The sequence below is a fragment of the Fundulus heteroclitus genome, chromosome 2 (assembly GCF_011125445.2).
Source record: "Fundulus heteroclitus isolate FHET01 chromosome 2, MU-UCD_Fhet_4.1, whole genome shotgun sequence".
NCBI lineage: Eukaryota > Metazoa > Chordata > Actinopteri > Cyprinodontiformes > Fundulidae > Fundulus > Fundulus heteroclitus.
In genome coordinates this window covers 37833822-37854632 of record NC_046362.1, presented here as the reverse complement: position 1 = coordinate 37854632, position 20811 = coordinate 37833822, and the positions used below count along the sequence as shown (strand labels likewise).

General features: G+C 41.2%; 1 protein-coding gene across 6 annotated transcripts in view; it reads right to left on the bottom strand.

The window, feature by feature from the left end:
- Positions 1–20811, bottom strand: part of bicd1a (bicaudal D homolog 1a) — a 40870-nt gene that overhangs the window by 19278 nt on the left and 781 nt on the right. For all 6 annotated transcript variants that reach the window (XM_036126760.1, XM_036126762.1, XM_036126764.1 and 3 more), the window contains exon 2: positions 727–939. In XM_036126760.1, coding sequence (XP_035982653.1) covers positions 727–939 — 213 coding nt within the window. The remainder of the gene's footprint in view (positions 1–726; positions 940–20811) is intronic.

Genomic DNA, 20811 nt, shown 5'->3' with positions numbered 1-20811 from the left:
GTCTTTATCTTTCTTTATCAATGCGTAATAAACAGTTATTAATGATTTATAAAGTGTTTACAGATTAATTATTAATATATCTACCAACCATTTATAAGCCTCTATAAAGGGGGCCTTATTGTAAAGTGGAACATTATATTCTAATAGAGTGACGTTATCTGCTGATGTGTTTGAATAAAATCATCCTGCTCACTATTGTCGTTTTTCACGCTTGCTTTTATGAACTACTTTTTAAAAAGCTGTTGAGCATATTTAATTCTTAGTTGTTAATTGAAACTTAAACATGTAATCAGTTAGTTGTAACCGACATTTACAAGCAAGTACAACTGAGAAATGAAATAAAATAAAACAAAGGGTCTGGTCTTAAAGGCATTAACTTTTCATATCATTGCCTTTTTTTTGCACCATTATTTTTGCACTATAAACATGGTTGAACATTCTTCTGCACACTTTTTTAAGAGACTGTTTTCTCCTGCATTGTTATATTCTTATCACTGCTGCATTTTATATTGTAATGTTATTTTATTTCAACTGCAATCTCATTACATTGCCCTAAGCTGTATGCAACAAAATTTCGTTTGCATGCACTCAAGCAGATATTAACCAAGCATAACATGAAACTGCATTTACTTATTTATAAAGTGAGAATAATATGTTGAAATTTACAGAGTTCAAACTAGAAACTATGTGTTTGATTACGTTTTCGTTGCCTAACAAGAAGCTCACCTCCCGCAGCTCCTGCAGCAGTGCGTTGAGCCGCTCGTTCTCCGCCTGGGCATTGGACGCCACCGAGCGGCTGAGCGTCACCTCCGTCTGCAGCTCCAGCAGTCGGCCCATGTAGTAGGCCTCCTTGGAGGCTGACTCCTGCAGCAGCGTCTCCTCAATGGTCTCCCCATCCTCTGCCACCTTGCGCTGGTTGGTGTAGGCCTGGCCGAACGCCTGGAGGGGTCGACAGGGGGAGAGAGGGACGGTCAGAGAAGGAGACCCACATCCTGTCCTGGACCTGCAGCCGCGCAGCGTTCACAACTGTCCTCCAGGTGAAACTGCTGCTGCCGGCGCTCACATGAGCTACCTGTTGTGCCTTCTACAGGGGGCTGATGTTTCACTGATCAATAGACACAGTGTTCCCGTTTTCCTGACATAGGTTTTCACATCACTGGAAGCTGACTTGTCCCCATGAAGGCGCCAAGCCTTGATTGAGGAAATCAGAGCAGACGTCAACAGAATAAACACAGGCAATCATATCGGCGCCACGCTGTCAGGGTGCTGCTGTAATAAGAATGACAAAAGCTCAGTGGAAGAGTCGGACAAAGCCGCAACCCTGCAGCGCTGTCCGGAAAGCGCAGACAGAAATTCCTAAGTAGGAACGGCAGCTGCTCTAGTGGTTCGATTCGTGCTCTGACCCTTCCTTCATTTTCTCAGCTCATCAGCAGAATAAAGGCCTGTGGTGCCTGTGGCCTCTGCGAGACCCGACCAATCAATGCGGCTTTGTCCGGATTTTTTTTTATGCTCAAAATTTCCACATGAAACCGCAAACAATTGAAGGTCAGAAATACTAGAAGCTTTAGGACGGCAGTTTCAGGTTAATCAGGCGGCCTGCATAATAAACAAAGCCATAGCAGTGGGACAAAATGCATGAAAAAGATTAGAAATAAATCCCTCCTAGCGGTAAACAACCTCCACATTATGAATCATTTATGAGATATAAGTATGTATTATTTTCCATTAGACACGACTCCGGTGTCCATCGGTTGTTTTCCTCCCACAACACAACATCATTTTTCTGGTTCGTTTCTGTTCACGCAGGTAGCTGGAGAAATCTGAATTAATCATGTTGCAGAACATTTTCTAGGATGAAGATCTAATTCAGTGACTGTCTCGGCCTCCTGAGAGCAGCGCTGTGGTTCTAGTGGACGACTTGATTAAAAAAGAAACGGCATGAGGACCCAGCTGATTAATTCAAGGCACGGGGTGACCGAACGAGCTGGTTTCTCCCTTCACAGGAGAGGCCGGTGACATGCCTGCGAAGGTTGCAGCTCAACAGCTGAGGCCAGACGGTGGGAAAAGGAAAATCTGTCAGCAGAAGAAGAAGAAGAGGAGGACATAGCGAGGAGTCTTTCTGGGGTTTCTAGGTTCTGAGTGGGTTGTTCCTGGTAGGTTGCCAAGAAAAAAAATAAAGACTTCACATGGTTGCTGCTCCCAAACAGTAAGCAGAGACATAAAGAAAGTAGCACCGTTGCTCCAACAATATCAGACAAGACTTTTGCAGCAACGGGAAACACAGTCTTAATTCAAATTGCTTCGATTGTGCTCTTTAGTCAAGCAAAGACGGATAAACACGCTGGGAATGTGGAACCCGAGCGTAACAGCCACACAGAGACACGCTGTCCCAGTTACAGACAATGAATCAGGAGCCGCTCCTCCAGAGAAGCAGTGGGTGCATAACGAGCTGCAGATGTTTTTATAACAGACCTCCTTCATGGGATGCACTTCTGCCCCACTTAAAGAAAATCACTGAGTGACAGTGATGGACACGCAGCAGTTTTTACACAGGAAGCTCAGCTAATGGCTTTTACTGGCTAAAAACAGCATCGTACAGAACAAAAATTGGTCACTCGAATGACATGAGTGGAACTGATGGTAGTTTGATGCTGTATAACTGTAATGAGGAACGTAAAAGGCCTTATGTTAGTGTACCGCTCAGCAGCCAAACATCCAAACTGAGGTTTTGTTTGATTTGCTTTGACTGGTGACCCCGCATTAAGAAACTAAGAGATTCAATACTTTCCTGACCAGTGAATGCACCATAAGAAGAGTTATTAGGATACAACTAACAATCCACAGAGTGGACGCTGTGATTGAGGGAACACATTGGCCTATTTTCAGTGTCAGTGTTCAGATGAAGTCGAAGGAAGCTCTAAGATGCAAACAGCTTTTTAAAAAGTAAACTGTACTTTCTGCATCTCTAGAGTTCATTCAGGCATTAAGAAAGTGAGAGAGAGCAAGACTTCCTGCAGATAACAGGAAGGTGGACTGGAGATCAGCAGAGTTCCTCTGTTTGATCCTTTTATACTTTTAACTTCTGACTATGATGGAGCAGGCTGGATTTGGAAATGCTGGCAGCCTTTTGGAGCTCTCAAAGTTAAAGGAGCTACAGGCAGACATCAGGACTGTCATGCCATCTTTTCTTAGATTTTGTTTTCTGACAGTTTTTCTTGTATTTCCCAGGGTTATTTAAGCATGTTTCTAACCTCTTCAGCATTCATCCACATCTGGGTCTTCAGTTCTTTGTCAGATCAAACTGTTCTAAATGACGCCTTCTTGATTATATTTGTTTTACTTCCCTCAATAAGGATCCAAACAACTAAATTCTGCCATCTAAGTTTTGGTCTGTGTTGTGGAGGAGGAGGACCCTGTGATTTGGTCCTCCTACTCCACCACCATTCACGACAAAAGAGACTGGAGTTTATGTAATGCTAGCTGTGCTAATCGCTAAGATGCTAAGTAGCATAAGAGATATACTCCATACCCTTTAGTCTTTGTTTTAAATAAACCGTTTTATCAAAAGAGGAAAGCTGTGTCATACACACAGTGTGGCATCCCCTCAACTCTTAATATAAATAATTAATAAAGATTCAATGCCAAAAGGATAGAAAAAAATTGTTAAATGCTCTTCTTATATCTTCTTATACTATTGTTCTTAAAAGAGAAATCTGCAGTTCAACTGTGACTGTAAATCGGCCACAAAACTCAAATCGGTGCATCTTTACTGAAAAGATTATAGATTATGACCATTTTCCTAAAATGATATTATCATGGAGTCTCTGACTGGACGCCTGTTCAGTTCTCTGCACAGAAAGCCATTTAATGCATTTGGTTTTGAGGCTCCTTTTGCCTTTTGTTCTCCGGTGTCCAGACAACAGAACCCCCTGCTATAGATATTCACCCCTGAGGCCACGTCAGGAGGAGCAAGAAAAATACTGCACGATGCAGGAGGAGGAGGAGGAGAGTGCAACCCTGAAATCCCTCCCATTGTGTTGCGGCCCATAATGAGGAGTCAGGGGATGGCTTTAGGGTGTGAAATCATGTGCATGGAACAGAAACCTTTTTGCACTCACAGCGTAAAGAGATGGCCCAGTCTGTGATACATAATGGAGCGAGACCTTTACTTGTTATTAGAAATGTAAAGACAGGAAAGGATTTACAGCAGACTTGATTCTTTTTTACTGTTTAGAGGGCTCAGTGCACATGCAATGAGCCGGAGTTGCAATTACGGCATAATGCAGCCACTGGAAAGAAAAAAAGTCTCTGGATAATTTAATATCTAAGTGCTTGGTCTTCATGATTAACTGATGATAACTGGGGCAATGTGAAAATAAAACAGACATTTGCTGTAAAGGACTCACACTATGGTATAAAATGTGGACAATTTTCTGAGATCTAAAAGAAATATCATTGATATGCTTTGTTCTACAACCAGATTATAAGGATTAGTCTGTAGGCGGATCATCATCGCAGGACCATGCAAAGACTCACGCTTTACAGTCAGCAGTAACATTTCCCTTGTCTGCTGTTCACACATGGATGGCTAATCCATTTCTTTTCAGCAGAAACTCTGAACTACTAAACTGCTGTATTTCATTTTCCCACTTGGTAATGAACAAATGAATCTTTCATCATCTAATATCAGATATCTGAACCCCGTGCTTCAATTTAGGCCCCTTCCTCTGCAGTCTTAGTGTAAAAAGCTACAGCCACACAATACATCAGTTAAAAACTGTCATCACAATATCTATAGATGTAATATTGCAACCACAAAATAATTTATTGCATGCAATATTTGGGTATTACATTCTTATATTATATTCTAAGTGCCGTGCAAGCTGGATGTCAATGATATTTTTTCCATGTTGGACACAGGTTGACTGGCCACAATAACCACCCTTCATGTATATTTTTGATCTAAGAGTGGAGGGAACACTGTGATGAAGGAAAATGAAGAAAAGAAAATGTGGGTAAACTGTGATCTATATTGTTAGAACTATTACTATGGGGGAATTATTCTGCCATAATCCAAGAGCACAAAATTTCTATTTGAGAAAAGAATTTCATCTTCTTGCACTCAAAACTTGTAACGCTCACACTCAAAACATACTCAAAACATACGCTCACACTCAAAACATATTCTCTTCTCTCTCAAACTTTGTTTCTGCTCTCAGATTTAATACATATATTACTGCATTGCAATTCTACGTCGTTGTAATATTGTGCAGCCCTAATAAAAGCTACAGCCTATTTTGACAATGACAGTGAGACATTGTCATGATTATTTTTGTTCAATGATAGATGTAGATGTAGAAATAGATTAAAACCAGATACCGTCGTAATCCTGTATGATAATCCTCGTGTCAGTCTCACTTCTCAGTGGTAGAGAGTGATGAATATGAAGGTCATGAAGTGAAGACAACACTAGACAAAGTAGCGTTTCTCAAGCTCAACAGAGCAAATATAATAAACAAAAAGCAAAAAATGCAAGTTAATAAACTATTAAAAGATAAATGTCTCCTAAGCGCCATCTACGTAAAGAGACATGTCCACATAAAGACAACGTTGGCCCGGTCCAGATGGACATCCCAGACAGGAGCGTCAGGGATTTCAGCACCATGGAGAGAGACAAAAAGGACTTTAGCTGTGTGTGTGTGTGTGTGTGTGTGTGTGTGTGTGTGTGTGTGTGTGTGTGTGTGTGTGATTGAGCATGTTAATAGATATAAGAGAATATGTTGGTAAGGATCCTCAGTCATCAGGTCATGATTAATAAAAAAAAAGGTTAAAAAAATAACAACTGGACTTCTGTTCTGAAGCTGTAGACGTTTCTCTTCCATCCAGGAAGCTTTCTCAGTCCAAAATGTCTGCAGTAGTGAGTAGTTCCAGCTTTATAGACCTGCAGGCCTTGTTAGACCTTAGATTCACCTGTAGATCCAAATGAGAGTTGTTGGGCTAATGGCTTGCCTGGCTCACAGGAGGAAAGTTGTGGAGGTGTGAAACTTGGCAGGAATCAAACCTATAGCTGTGTTGAGGAAGAGGGCTCAGGTTTAAACTTTCAAAAACTTACAGCGCAGCAATAGGTTTGATTCCTGCCAAGTTTCTCCCCAGTCCTCACCTCCATACATGTGACCACAGCATTCCTCCAGGGAGCCAGGCTAACGAGGAGCCTAACGACTCTCCATTGATGGGCCGATCAGATCCAGGTGAATCTACAAGTGAATCTTCTCCCTAATGAACAGTCTCTTGCTTTTATGTTTGTTTTTTTACTCTTTTATGATAATGATATTTCTATTCTATCCTAATGTGTCCAGTGATGTGTCAGCCTAATGTCACAATGTCAGTCCAGTCAGTTACTAAAACAAGGAGACACATGACAGAGTCCTTGTTATATTTAAAAGTGAAGTTTTATTCCAGTTTGGTGAATTCTATGATGGTGAGCCGGACCTGTCCAGCAGCAAAGCGTCCCCTCACCATGACACCTCCACCTCCATGCTTCACTGTTGGTTAGTGCTGCGTTTGGTCAATCCCAAACGGTCTGGTCTCCAAATAATTCAGTTTCAGACTCACCTGTGGATCATTATTCCAGAAGTCCAGGTCTTAGGCTACACTCTCTCTGGCAAACCTCAGTCTGACTCCATGTTTTCCTTAGATACCAAAGCTTTTGCCTTTTAATGCCTCTCATGGAAGTTAAAGTTGTATCTTCATGATTGGAAAGACGGGATCTTTCTCATTAACAGGACCAAGAACCTGCTGCAAGTCCCACGGTGATATTTTAGAGATTTTGGAGACTTCTTTTCACCTCTTCTTGTTTTGAATGTCCATGTAGACCCATTTCCTTATGCTGGAACGGCTGATTTCAGTTTCTTTAGAGACCTTCTTAAATCCCTCGCCAACCTCAGAAAGCTGCTAAAGTCTTCTTTCCGGCCTCAGACAGATTTCTGGATCCGTCTTCACTCTCACGCCGTCAGGAGAATTGGACTAAATATCTAAATAAAACAAGACAACCTTCCTTCAAAAGCTAAGTAATGATGTTCTCATTGTGTCTACCTGAAGTAAACATACTTTTTGATGGTTTTTAGTCTTGACCCCGGCCATTCATTTAAAGAGCCGTGAGGCAGACAGATGAAGAACAGCAGAGAGCTCTGACTGATGAATGCGTTCAGACAGATGGAGGGAATGAAAGAGGGGAAAATGATGGAAGGACAGAGTTGGAGTAATTGGAGAGAAAACTCAGATCTGAACTCATTTCCAAGTATAAAACAAACAGTTCATGCAACAGCTTCACATTATAAGGAATTAGAGATTCAAATTTATTTTTCTATGTTAAAAAACACATTTATTTTTAACAGAAAATAGTATTTCCTTCAGTTTGTATTGTTCATTCACATTTCTCAATCTTTTCAGTATTGCTAACATAGATATTTAATATCCTTATGTCCAAATGTGTTAGAAAATACAAAGTTTATTATGTGCATGGTGTTAAAGCGCCCAAACATCAATTAGTCTCAGACCAACAATAGTCACTATGGTTACTACCTCTGCAGGAGAACTTCTACCAAAATACACGTAAAACTCAATATTTTCCTAATTTAAAAACAGCCAAAGAACAACATGTCATGTTATGTTTCATAAGATGTCGTCCAAGTGTTCTAATTCGGTTTATCTTCCCGTTTTAACAACAGATCTCTCCCTTCATGACCATGCAGTGGGTTGCTGTTTTTCATGGCGTGCCCATGATGGGACGCAGAGCCATATTTAGCCCTCTAACAAGGACGCTGAAATGTCGCCATCAGCTTTGGAGGCACGGGGGAAAGTGCCAAGTCAAGAGATCTGTCATCTATGAAAACAGGCGCACGTGTCGCCACAAGTGAGGCGAAGCAGGACATTCATAGCCTGGCAGGGCTGCAGCTACAGAGAACATCAGGATTTAAGACCCATACATTAAGTTTGTCCTATTTTATTAAATATAATCAACAAATACTGCGTCAAAGACGACTGAGGGCAGGCCCTGAATTGGCAGGGATGTTTACAGTTTATTACATCATTGAACAGCAACGTGGCATGCTGTGCTACACAGAATAAATCCTTTAGTTTAATATCCCCGGCTGCAGGAGAGCTGCTCCACTTCACAGGCTAAACACCGGGCTTGTATGAAGGTTTCACAGATAATAAGGGGGTAGCTTGAATGCTTTTTAGTGCTCTGACGCCTATCTTCCGCCTGACGACAAAGTGCTATTATGCTGACACTTATGAAGAGTAAAATAGTCCATAATAGCAATTACCAGCAGGAGAAAAAAAGCTAATATGCTTCATATGGAAAAATACAAGTCGCACTGAGAAGCGCTGACCTGTGAACTGTTCCATATAATTTATCTGCTCCACATCGAGATGCTGGGGTATTTTGTAGAATCTCTAATCTGTGTTCCTCTCTTTTTAACTTAAAGGACAATATATTGGTGGATCTGGGAAACAAATATGCCTGAATATGGGAATTTAGGCAAAACAAAGTGGCCTTTGTCAAACACACACAAAGACGCAGTCAACCTGCTCGTATCCTGAAGCAAACTTCTGCATCCTTTCTGTTGGTATTTACCCCTGCCATTAATTTAAAAGGCCGCCAGCCAGATGAAGCTCTGACTGATGAATGCGTTCAGACAGATGGAGGGAATGAAAGAGGGGAAAATGATGAAGGACAGAGCAGGAATAATTGGATAAACTCAGATATTTGTTTTTGAACTTAAAACTCAGATCATTTTAAGTTCAAAACAAACTGTTCATCACCATGCAACACCTTCACATTATAAGGAATTAGGTTTCATAGGACTGGACGATATGGCCAAAACTTATATCACGATATATTTCTTAATTTTGATAGATACGATACATTTACGATATCGATATAAACAAAATAAAAGCATCAGAAAGACTCCAAAGAAAACAGATGCCTGTAATAACTGATTACAATTATTTTATCATGTTTATAAAACTCCTTCAATATAACATTTTAGAAATGCTAGCTTTAAAATTGAAACATAAAATTACATAAAACCCAGAACATCAGTCAGTGACAAACATTGTGATCCTTTATCACCTTTATTGAATAAAATTATATTGTAATATATATTGATATTGAATTATTGTCCACTCCCAGGTATTCAGGCAAACATTTATTTTATGATGTGATTTTATGCAGGAAAACCGTGAAACAGTACGAACATGATACATAATTTAATGATTTTTATATATTTGTGAGTCAGTACATGGTAGAACCACCTACTGCATTTCTTTGGGATGTTTTTCTCCCATCTTCACAGAGCAGCTCAGTCTCAGTCAGCTAGGCTGTACCTGCAGCCTCAGGTGTGCTCCTCAGGTTACAGGTGTGGCCCCGGTTCTTTATAACAAAGTGACGGAGCGTCTGCCTGGCCCAGAACCGAGGACCGGTGTTCTTGGGGGAGGGTGGTTGTGTCAATTAATACAAAAAAAAAAAGGGTCAAAGGTTTTATGTAACTTAAATATTATGGGTATATTTTTCTTTACAGGCTTTTTTTTTTAAGAAAATAATTTCATGGTTGGAGGCCCCAGTCATGTGTCTTAAATAACATTAAATGAGACAATATGCTTCAGTTGTCAACAATTTAATTATGATCTGCATTTGAGTATTTTAAACATTGCTAATTAGTTCCTAAAACAATTAAACTTTCAACAAGGTAGCCTCTCTAGCCATAAACAGGGAACATACAACAAAAAGAGAACTAAAAGTAAATGAAAATTTCCTTGAAAGGAGTGTATTTGTCCCTGATTTTGGCAGGCAAGTTTAAATGATCCGCCAATGGAATAAGATTTTTGCACTTGAAATACGAACAACTCAACTCCATCATCTTATTTCAAGTGCAGCAGATCTTATTATCTTATTTTATTATTCCATTGGCAGATAATCTCATTTTGCTGCTCAAATCCAGGACAAATACACTAATTTGAAGAAATCTCACTTACACTTAGTTCAGTTATTGCAGTGCAAAGCTCAGATTGAGTGTTTTGCTGCTGAAGTTCATTGTGTTTCTGAAAGCACATGAGGCCAAAAGGTGAAGCTGTGTCCTGATAAATCTTGTTTCCCAGAAGACGCCTCGGTAAACTCAGTAATTGACTGGAACTGAGAGCTGCATGAGGACTGAATTAACCGAGAAAATAGTCCAAAGATTTGAATTATTTTTGAAAACTTCACAGTTTCATATGGCTGGCTCCTTTTAGGCACGGACCAATTTCCTTAGCCTTAGCGGGGTACTGAGGAGACCGTGCTTACTCAAGTGTTCAAGAACGTGTCTGGGATGTACAACAATTAGGTCACTAATGTAGGAAGGGTGACCGTATGCATTAAATCCCAGCATGCTTTCTGCTGGACTCGTTTTTATGGTCATGGATGTGAAAGAAACAAAAAAACGCAAAAAAGTAGTTTGGTTTAAAAAGAAACCTGGGAATGCATTTATCAAACGACCATCTGAGGGTGTCTGAAAGCTTGCAGGCTCACTCTGCATGTGTGGCGGCAGACACACCCAGGCGGGCAGACGGAGGCACAAGGGGGAGAGACAGAGCAGATTCCCAGATAACGCTGCCCTCTTTCTCTGCAGAGGGTCTCTCCTGAGAGGATTCAGCCAAGCCCAACAAACACAGTTTACAATGCAGCAGGATTGTCGGCACACAGTGAATCCTTTGGTATCGACACATTGGGCCTCTGATGAACTCCTTTGTGCCTGATTTTCTGCAGCTCCAGAAGAGTAGTGGAGCTTATAGATCTGTGGGAATCTCTGTTTCAAAAGCACCCCTAACATGTGAACACCAGAAATAAAGTCTACACTGCAAAAAGAGAACTAAAAATAAGTAAAATTTTATTAGAATGAATGCATTTACCCTTGATTTGAGCAGGTAAATAAGATTTTTTGCCAATGGAATGAGTATTTTTACCACTAAAATAAGATAATTAGATATACTGTACTTAAAATAAGATGATGGCGATGAACTGTTCTTATTTTAAGTGCTTAAATCCTATTCCATTGGCAAATAGTCTTATTTACCTGCTCAAACCAAGGGTAAATACATTCATTTCAAGAAAATTTTACTTTTTTTTAGTTCTGTTTTTGCAGTGTAGTATGAGATGCAGGTTTCTGGTTGTTTGTTCTTTTCTCTGCATGTCTATTCGGAAGTATCTGGATAATGGCAAGCTGAAGCATGTACCACGTCATCATCACTCAACATATAACTGTGCAACATTTCTATTGCAAAAGGTTGTTTGGAATGCAACCTGCATCTGGGTTTGGGAATTACATTCAATGCAGAGATGCACGAGCGGGATTTTGTGGTTTTTATAAAGTTTGGACCTGCAGATACCCGATTAGATAAAATGCTGATTTCTCCTTCAGAGCTTTGACGTAAAAATGGATACGAAGCAGGTGTAAAAGACAAGTGCTATTGGATATTTCCACTGTTTGTAGTATTTTACGTTAGAGATTAGCATGGTTAGCATAACAAAAACCACAGCCTCCATATTTATTGTCAAGAGAACATTCACTCTTATGTTGAATATTAAATTTACAAAAGGTGGCCAATATTTTCATCGTGAAATATTGAAACGCTCTGTCTCTCTCTTGCTCCTCTGCAGACTGCAAGAAACCTGTTTCCTTTCAAACAGCTTCTTACATCTCTAATTTCCCTCCAACTCCATTTAAAACAACGAAAATAGCTACACTTAAATCTCCTTCCCTCAGTTACAGCGTCCACATGAAGAGTGTTGTCATCAAGACCTGGCGGCACTTAGTTAGGTGTGTTTATTAGCTGGCAGAAGATTGATTTTTCAGTTTTTACCCCACTGGTCAGCGGTCAGGACCAATCAAGCTGAAAGGTTTCTGACTCTGGTTACTGTTGGTTTTCTCTGTGCACCTGTTAAATTTAATGTCGCATGGACTCATACGTACATCAGTGGATGTAACCAAGACAGTAAAGGTCACAGAGACCGCTGCAAACATTGGAATGAGAGTTGAGAGGAAACCAGGAAATGAGGATTTATTGCAACTAAGGTCATTTCATTATCTCCTGATATGATGCAGCGTTATTTAGTGACACAAACATCCTTTCTGCACATCTTCATGCATGACTGAATGCCTGTAGAAATTGGTGATTTTCAATCACTACCCTCTCTGGATGGAAGATATTATAACAGTAAGGAGGAATTAATGAAAAGTAGCTGAAATGAAGGTCTTATTAGAACAAAGCCAGCGAGCAGACATACAAATGTCAGGAGTAAGTCAGCTTGTTAGCGGAAGATTTTCTGTTGCAAATCCAAAAGTTTTCCCAAAGCGAAGGCTGGCTGAAATTTTGCTTTGCTTTCAGAGTTTGCAGCACACACAGCTAAAGTAGACCACTAATCAATACAGCATCCTGCAGGCAGGGGTGTCCTGCTCCTACTGTATTTCACTGCAGCAAAAGATAGCTTTCTGTAAAACGGCGCAGCCTCAGGCTCGTATGGAAAGTCTCCACAGATTGATCGGGTCCCTCTCTTTTACATGGGAGACGCCCAGGAGACAAGCAGCTCCATATTCTAAGCTGGATAGTTTATGATTACCAGACTGGGCTGCACCCCCGAGCTTGTTGCTACCGTCACAGGCTGACGTCACCAAAACTGCCACTCAGGATTTCATTTCTCTACCTGTCCACTTTACAATCACAACAAGAAAAAAGAGGATCTGAGACACGAGCGACTGGTTCTGACACTGATTTGTTTTAATACCCATGCCTGACTACATGTTCCCACACACAGCTCCACCCTCCAGCTCCTGGTCCGATGCACCATGAAAGCCTTCGGCTCGGTGAGCTGCGCTTTACACCAGCATGCACTGATTTCCACAACGTATGCCACACTACACACAACAGAGTGCAGCTTAGCTCTGACACGATACATTTTCACCAAGCAGAGCAGAAATCGATGGATAATTACCACTTCACTCCAGGGGGGGACCGCAGGGGAGGACAGAGAGAACGGGGGGGAGGGAGGTAACAGGAGATGGTGAGCTGATGGTGCAGAGGTGAAAAAAAAGGCGGAAAACAAAACTCATCTCATGATGCATTGATTCAGCTCCTCCACCCATGTTCACCTCCCTCCTACTATCTGCTACCATAAAAGAAGCAGAAGGCAGGAGGGGTGGAGTCCAACCCCCCCCCCCCCCCAACCTGTTATGCAGCCTTTCTCTCCACTGTCGGCTCGCTGATTTACAACCCGGCTGCCTCTTTTGTGTGTGAAGAAATGCTACTAAGTGACTTTATTTAGCTGCGCTTTAAAAAAAAGGCAACCAGGTGTGACTAAAAGGGCGACGGATTCAGACGAATTCGGCTGCTCAACAATCATAGCGGCGACATTTCGCCTGCAACAGCAGGACTAATATTAAACACGTCTCAAAACTGGGCTTTTCATCTTGTAACTGGGATCTCTCTCACTCATAGAAGACAGATGGTTGGGAACCTCCTTTAAATTTGACTATTTCTATAGGAGATAAAGCCAAAAAAAAAGAGCAGCAGAGGTTTAAACGACTGAATAAAAAAACAAAAAACAACCTTTTTTCTCACTATCTGACATTAAATATGAAAAAAACCTTTTTTGTTTTTGATCAGTTATGTTTAAATAACTTATTTCTATTTTCCACATCCAAGAATAATAAGGCTTAATTGGATTTTCAACAATATATGAAATGATAAAGTAAATCCATTTAATCGTTGCGGCTGAATGTCTTTTTCCCCTTTGGTTTTTCCACATTAACGCGGCGTAACTGATGTCTAAGGAGCTGGAAACAGGATCTGGATGCTGGCGCTGACATTGTGATGGTGGACTCCTAAGTGCCTGGCTGCAGGCTCCTCAACGACGAGTTCATCACCAAAGATAAACTGTGTGAATAATTTCATGTTGAGCATGAAATTATTCACACCGCTGGCTGATTTAGATTTGACCTTTGTTTCCGTTCAACCAACAAGTTTGTTTCTGATCGCATCTCTCAAACATCAATAAAACAATGTGAAAGGAGGATCAGTTCTGAGAACATCTTTTACGATCTGCCTGATCGTTGGAAAGTGAAATTATAAAGTAGCTGCTTCTCAGATCAGAGATTTTCAGAAAGTAGTTCAACTGAACAAAAGACTCTTTCACTGCAAGGCTGTTTGACCACTATGCCTCAAATGGCAAATCACAACACATTAACACACAGCTCAGGCCCGGACACTTCTTCTATGCTCTGCAGTGATCGCATCGCCCTCCATCAGCCTCGTATTTCATCCTATCAGAGTTTGATCTGCCCAGAAACAGCACTAACAAGCAAGGACCGCGGGGACGGCGTGTCTCCATCGCCGCTCAGGCAGCTATCCAGAGAAGAAGAGGGCACAAACACAGGGTTACGAGGAATGAGAGCGCGATCGGGCCGGGGGGCAGAGAGGAAGATGAGCAAAGAGAAGTGAAACTGTATCAGTGTGAAGAGAGCAAACACGCCACAGTGAGACAGCAGCGAAGGACAGCCTCGGTTTGCTGCTTTGCTTTGGTCCCGCTGGCAGCAAAGCAATGCAGAGATCTGGTTCACAGGGGAAATTTAAAAAAAGCAGAATGATGGGCTTTGTGGATATTCTTTCTAGAAAACGTGGGACTTTTTAATTCGCATTTTTATTCAAAAATATAACCAGGTGAAAATTAGAGCCGGTTCTGTACAGTAGCCGTGTCCCTCTGGGCTTGGAAATATTTGTGTATCACTATCGAGTGAAAAGCGGTGGATCTAAAAGCATCTGGGATCTGGACTGGGATCTCCAGCCAGAACAAGTAAAACTTCAAAAACATAAACATGCAAACACAGCGGCAGCACGAAGGCAAATGCAGCTGCCTTCACCGAGAACACAAGCACTCACAGGCGCCAATAGCAATGGTGTATCAGGAAGTCCACAAAATGCAGTTCAAAGCCTTCAGCTGATCCAAAATGCTGCAGCAAGAGTTCTGATGAAAATCAACAAGAGGGATCATATTTCTCCAATTTTAGCTTCCCTTCATTGGCTTCCTGTTAAATCAAGAATAGAATTTAAAATTCTTCTTCTAACGTATAAAGCCCTTAATAATCAAGCTCCATCATATATCAGAGCTCTGATTACCCCGTATGTTCCTAACAGAGCACTTCACTCTCAGACTGCAGGTCTGCTGGTGGTTCCTAGAGTCTCTAAAAGTAGAATGGGAGGCAGATCCTTTAGCTATCAGGCTCCTCTCCTGTGGAACCAACTCCCAGTTTTGGTCCGTGAGGCAGACACCCCGTCTACTTTTAAGACTAATCTTAAAACTTTCCTTTGTGACAAAGCTTCTAGTCAGAGTGGCTCATGTTACCCTGAGCTATCTCTATAGTTATGCTGCTATAGGCTTAGGCTGCTGGAGGACATCAGGGTCTATTTCTCTCTCTCTATAGAGTTCTACTGTTCTTCAATTATGCATTATGTGTTGTCATTTCTGCTTTAACTTTCTGTTCTCTCTCTTTTATCTTCATAGTAGGTACACCTGGTCTGGCGTTCTGTTAACTGTGACATCATCCAGAGAAGACGGCTCACCCGCTACTACCATCTAATGTAGAACAGATTACTAGATCAATGTGTGCTTCTGTGCTTTTTGTTTCTCTTGTTGTGTCTCTGTTCTGTCTTCTGTAACCCCAGTCGGTCGAGGCAGATGACCGTTCATACTGAGCCCGGTTCTGCCGGAGGTTTTCCTTCCCATTAATGGTGAGTTTTTCTTCCCACTGTCGCTTCATGCTTGCTCAGTATGAGGGATTGCAGCAAAGCCATGTACAATGCAGACGACTCTCCCTGTGGCTCTACGGTTCCCCAGGAGTGAATGCTGCTTGTCGGGACTTTGATGCAATCAACTGATTTCCTTATATAGGACATTTTTGACCAATCTGTATAATCTGACCCAATCTGTATAATACGATTGAATTTGACTTTGTAAAGTGCCTTGAGATGACATGTTTCATGATTTGGCGCTATATAAATAAAACTGAATTGAATTGAATTGAATTGTTTGACCTCTGACCTGTAGATTTAACTGCTCCACGTTTTTAACGAATACAAAACTCATTTGTCAAAAATTCTATATAACAAAGACTGACCATAAACCAAAAGATGTGCTTCAGTTTTCTGCAACAGAGGGATTATTAATCATCCCCATTAATCTATCAACGCATATGTTCCTGAAATTTTTCTTGTTGTAGCATTTACAGCCTAGAATAAAAGATGTCCTCTGATTTATGCAAGTTATTTATTAAGTGAGCAGAAAAAAAAAATAAAAAATGATTTTTTAGTGTTTGGGTTGCCGTTAAAAGGAAAATCATCCGATTTTCATCAGTTCCAGGTTTGCTGGTGCATCTGTTCTTCCACCTCCTGCCAGTTTCTGTGAAGCATTTCTAGCATCGCAAACCAACAAAGCCTGCAACATTTTGAGGATTTTTATTTGTCATGCGTAGTTATTTCTGCATACAGAAGTCCAAAAAAATGAAACAGAATCAATTTACAGGTGACGGGATCCTTGTGTGATGAAGTAAAGATGTCTCCTTCCCCAGAAAGCTAAGCGGTGAGGAGGTGATTTCATTCCTCGCTGCCCCCGGGGGGCTTCTCCTCATTTCTCCATCTGCAGTTTGCTTCCCACCTCTCCTGGGCGTGTGGAGCAGAGAAATGATGTGATGGTGGTGGCAGGCCTGCGCTCGCTCTCACATTCACAGAGAGGAGTACATAGGAGGGATGAAGGCCATGCAGGGAAGACGTCCCCTCTGTCAGAGCAGAGCGCAGCCACAGAGGAGGAGAAACACACCCGGCGCAGACGGAAACGGATCAGAACAAAAAGCCCGGTCCACGCAGCTCATAACAGATCTGAGAGATGAAAATCAAAGTTTGGCCACATGTGTTGGTTATAGCGCTAAAGAACACATGTTTAATTGATTTTATGACTTTCATTTAGCATTAGCTGATTTAATGTCCTTCTCTATCTGAAGGCCTCCTTCATGTGTTTATCTCTTTATGTTGGGACAGACCAGCTTCTCCTAATGATGAGGAAAAATGAACACATCACCAATGATGAAACGGCTCCCCGTTTCTTTTAGAATCAGTTTGATCGTTTTTCTCTCGGGTTTTTAAATGTTAAAATGTTCTGTTTTAGCTCCTCCACTGCGATCGTTGAGCTCAGAGATCTGGAGATCCGACGCTGTTGGAGGCTGTCGAACCTTCAGCTGCTGGTTCTGAACTCTGGACCGGTCTCGCTCTGAATGTGAGCTCCGCCAGAACTCTTCATGACTTCAGATCTCTTTTAAATCTCATATTTTCTCTCTGGTGCTGAGACCAGCAGGCCAGTATTTACCTTTACATGCTGATTTTGTTTTTATCCCATTCTTATCATTTCCTTCCTTTATTATAATTTTATCTTGTTGTATTTTTATTTATCTGCGTAGCTCTATGGTGCCTTGTTACATGTTAAAAGCTATTTGTAAATAAAGTTTTGATTGATTGAACTAGGAATGGGTCAGTTTGAGCAATTTAAGGCTATTTACACAAAATTGTAACAGTTGTTTTAATTTAAGGTTACTACTAAGATAATGTAACATCCTAATTATTACAGGTATAACAATATAAATCTATGAATCGTTATTTTGATGTTTATATCGACTTAAATAAAACAAAAAAACAGGAAAAACACCCAGAAGATGAAGGATTAGTTTCCCGGACCTTCTTGTGCTGAATATCAGACCTTTTTACTGCTTTGCTCTTTGCAGAGAAGCTACTAGCTTCATTTAACTGACATGCTGCTCACTTGCCAGCTGCAGTTAAAAAACAACTTACCAAGTGGAAAAGGTGGAAACCTCTTACGGCTGCACAAATAATCTAATTTATCATTTAACTTTGATTTTGGCCCCAAGTGTTTACAAAAAAAAGAAAAAAAAAAGTTAGTTTCCAGTTCACAACACATTTTATTCAGTTTGTAAAGTGAGTAAAATTTTTTAGTAGCTTTATTCCAGCCATCTGAAAGTGTGCAGCAACAAGTGGGGGAGGGGGATGCTTTGTTACTCTATCTCGCATGCAGATGAAGAAAGCTGAAGTCTTTCCTTCTACAGCTTCTCACTAAATGGACTTTAAATGTTTGATTTGCTCCTGATTTTGATTTGATAACGCTCTAAAACCTTGGTAGTTATCGGCAAACAGCCCACGCTTCAGCTTTCTGTCTATCGTCACCTCATAGGCCCAAATTATGAGAAATTAACCAGACGACAATACGCTGCGTGGAGAATCCGACTGTCTCCTCGGCTTAATTTTACAAGCAGGAATGTACATGGAACCACGTCTGCATGATGCAACCTGCTGAGTGGTGCCTGAAATACTGCAAAGGCCGAGCAAGTGATGCTGTCATGATTTTTTTATGTAGATAACCGGCAAGGCAGCTGTGCAAGAATGCCAGACAGAAAGAGCTCTGTGGTACATATTTAATGTCCTCCTTCTTCAGTGTTGTGCATATAACCATAAGGAATAACCTTCTGTGACAAATAAACATTTCCACTGATTACGTGGCCACAGACATCTTAGTTCACGTGACTAGAGGTCAATGCATGTCTTAGAGAAAAGGCTTCAGAAGGCTTAGAGACAATTAAAAGACTTAACGAAGACAATTACTGGGAACCAGGGCTGCAAAACATGAGGAAGGACACCATGCAAAAATGAAATTATTGTGAAATACTATGTACAAGTAATGCCTATTTTCCTCTTTTTGCCCGACCTTTCTATCACCAGAAAATCTTTAATTACCGAGGTAAAGACACAAAGAAGGAATCTGACTGCGGTTCTGCTTTGCTCTCAATGAAGACATTTTAAATATAAATACGTAAAAAGGGAAATAATTTTTTTCCATATGCATTCCCACTAAAGAGGAAAACCCTGGTATCTCTCTGACATTTCAGTCTCCATCAGAGAGACGACCAGCGGGTAGAAACTGTCTCTGGCAGCTGGTCGTAGCAAACAGCGCTCTGTGGCGCCGCCCTGGAGGTAAAGGTCTGAACAGGTCGTGTCCAGGATGTGTGGGGTCTGCAGAGATGTTAGCTGCTGCTTTCCTGACCCCAGACCTCTTCAGGTCCTGGATGGAGGGATAGTCAGCCCTGATGATCCTCTCTGCAGACCTGATTAGTCGTTGCAGTTTGGACCGGTTCTGTGTTGTGGACGAGCCGAACCACACAGTGATGGAGGAACACAGAAAGGCCTGAATGATGGCAGAGGAGAAGATGAGCAGCAGCTCCTGGGGAAAGTTGGACTTTTTTATGTTGCAGCAGGAAGTCCAGTCTCTGCTGGACCTTCTGCCAAACATCATCCTCAATACGCTGTGATCTTTAGGATCTGGATGACCAGATTCTATATCACCATCTATCTGCATGTCCACTAATGCAGACATAATACTCTAAATATTGCATGCAAGCACTCCATGCAATTGCAATATTAACATTGTGATGAATTATTTAACTCAATACGTTACACATCTCCATTTGGAATGGCATGAATTTAACACAGAAACACTGCAGCAAAATGCACAAATGCACTTTCTGAGTTTGATCAAGAAGGAGCAAAAAGGCATTATTTTATTCCAAAACATGTTATCTTTTGCTAATTTCCCTTTAATCCAAAATGATCTTCATAAACTTAATCTAGAAAATCTAAATACGACACAGATCCACGTATCCATAATGAGCAAAAACAGGACCTGTTGTGGCTAACTAACACTGTAATTCACACCGGACACACTCTCTCCAACGTGGCGGTGGCAGCATCATGCTGTGGAGATCAGAGTCAGAGCTGATGAGAAGACCGAGGGAGATAAAATAAGAGCTGAGACTGGGGTGGAGGTTCAGCTTCCAGCAGGACAACCACCCTAAACTTGCAGCTTGAGATATTATGGGATGTTTTAGATCAGAGCTGATTCATGTGTTAGAGTGGCCTAGTCAAAGTCTAGATCTAAATCATACTGAGAATCTGTGGCTGACACAGCACTGGACACATTAGTATACAATAGAAATATCCTTATGACAAAGTGATAAAAATAAATATAAAAACAAGAGACAGACGTTTGGGGGAAATTTACAACAGAAGAAAATAATACTGCTCAGTTATTAACTATAGTAAACTCATTACTTTATTTATTGCATGGTCGGGTTTAGTGGTTATTTGCGAGTTTCTGGCCTGTAAGCAGTGATTCCTGGAGTGATTAAATGTTTTTGATCATGTTTTCTGTTTTATTAAGTTGATTTGTTTGGTTGCAAAAACCTGCGATAAGACGCTGACATGATTGACAGCGGAGCAAGTATCAAAGCAGATTCATCATGGTTACAGTGGCCTAGTCAAAGTCCAGACTTCAGTTCAACTGAGGATCTCTACCAGATCTGGTGGAGACAAACCATTGAAGACCTGCAGCTAGCTGGACCTGCTCAGGATGGGTCCTACTGAATAAACCGCAACAATAACAAGTCCTCATAACCTTGAGCTGCAAAGTCTCGTCAGCATCGACATCTTGTTACTGTCCAGATCCACGCATGCTTAATGAGCAAACAGAAAACCAAACCCAGCATTTCAGATTCAGACTCAGTCCTTCAGCACTTCTGAAGTGCCATTTTGTGCCATTTTGGGTCAAGGAGGCCAGATTCTGACATCTTGGATCTTACATGTCAACAGCTTGCTCTGCTGTTCAGG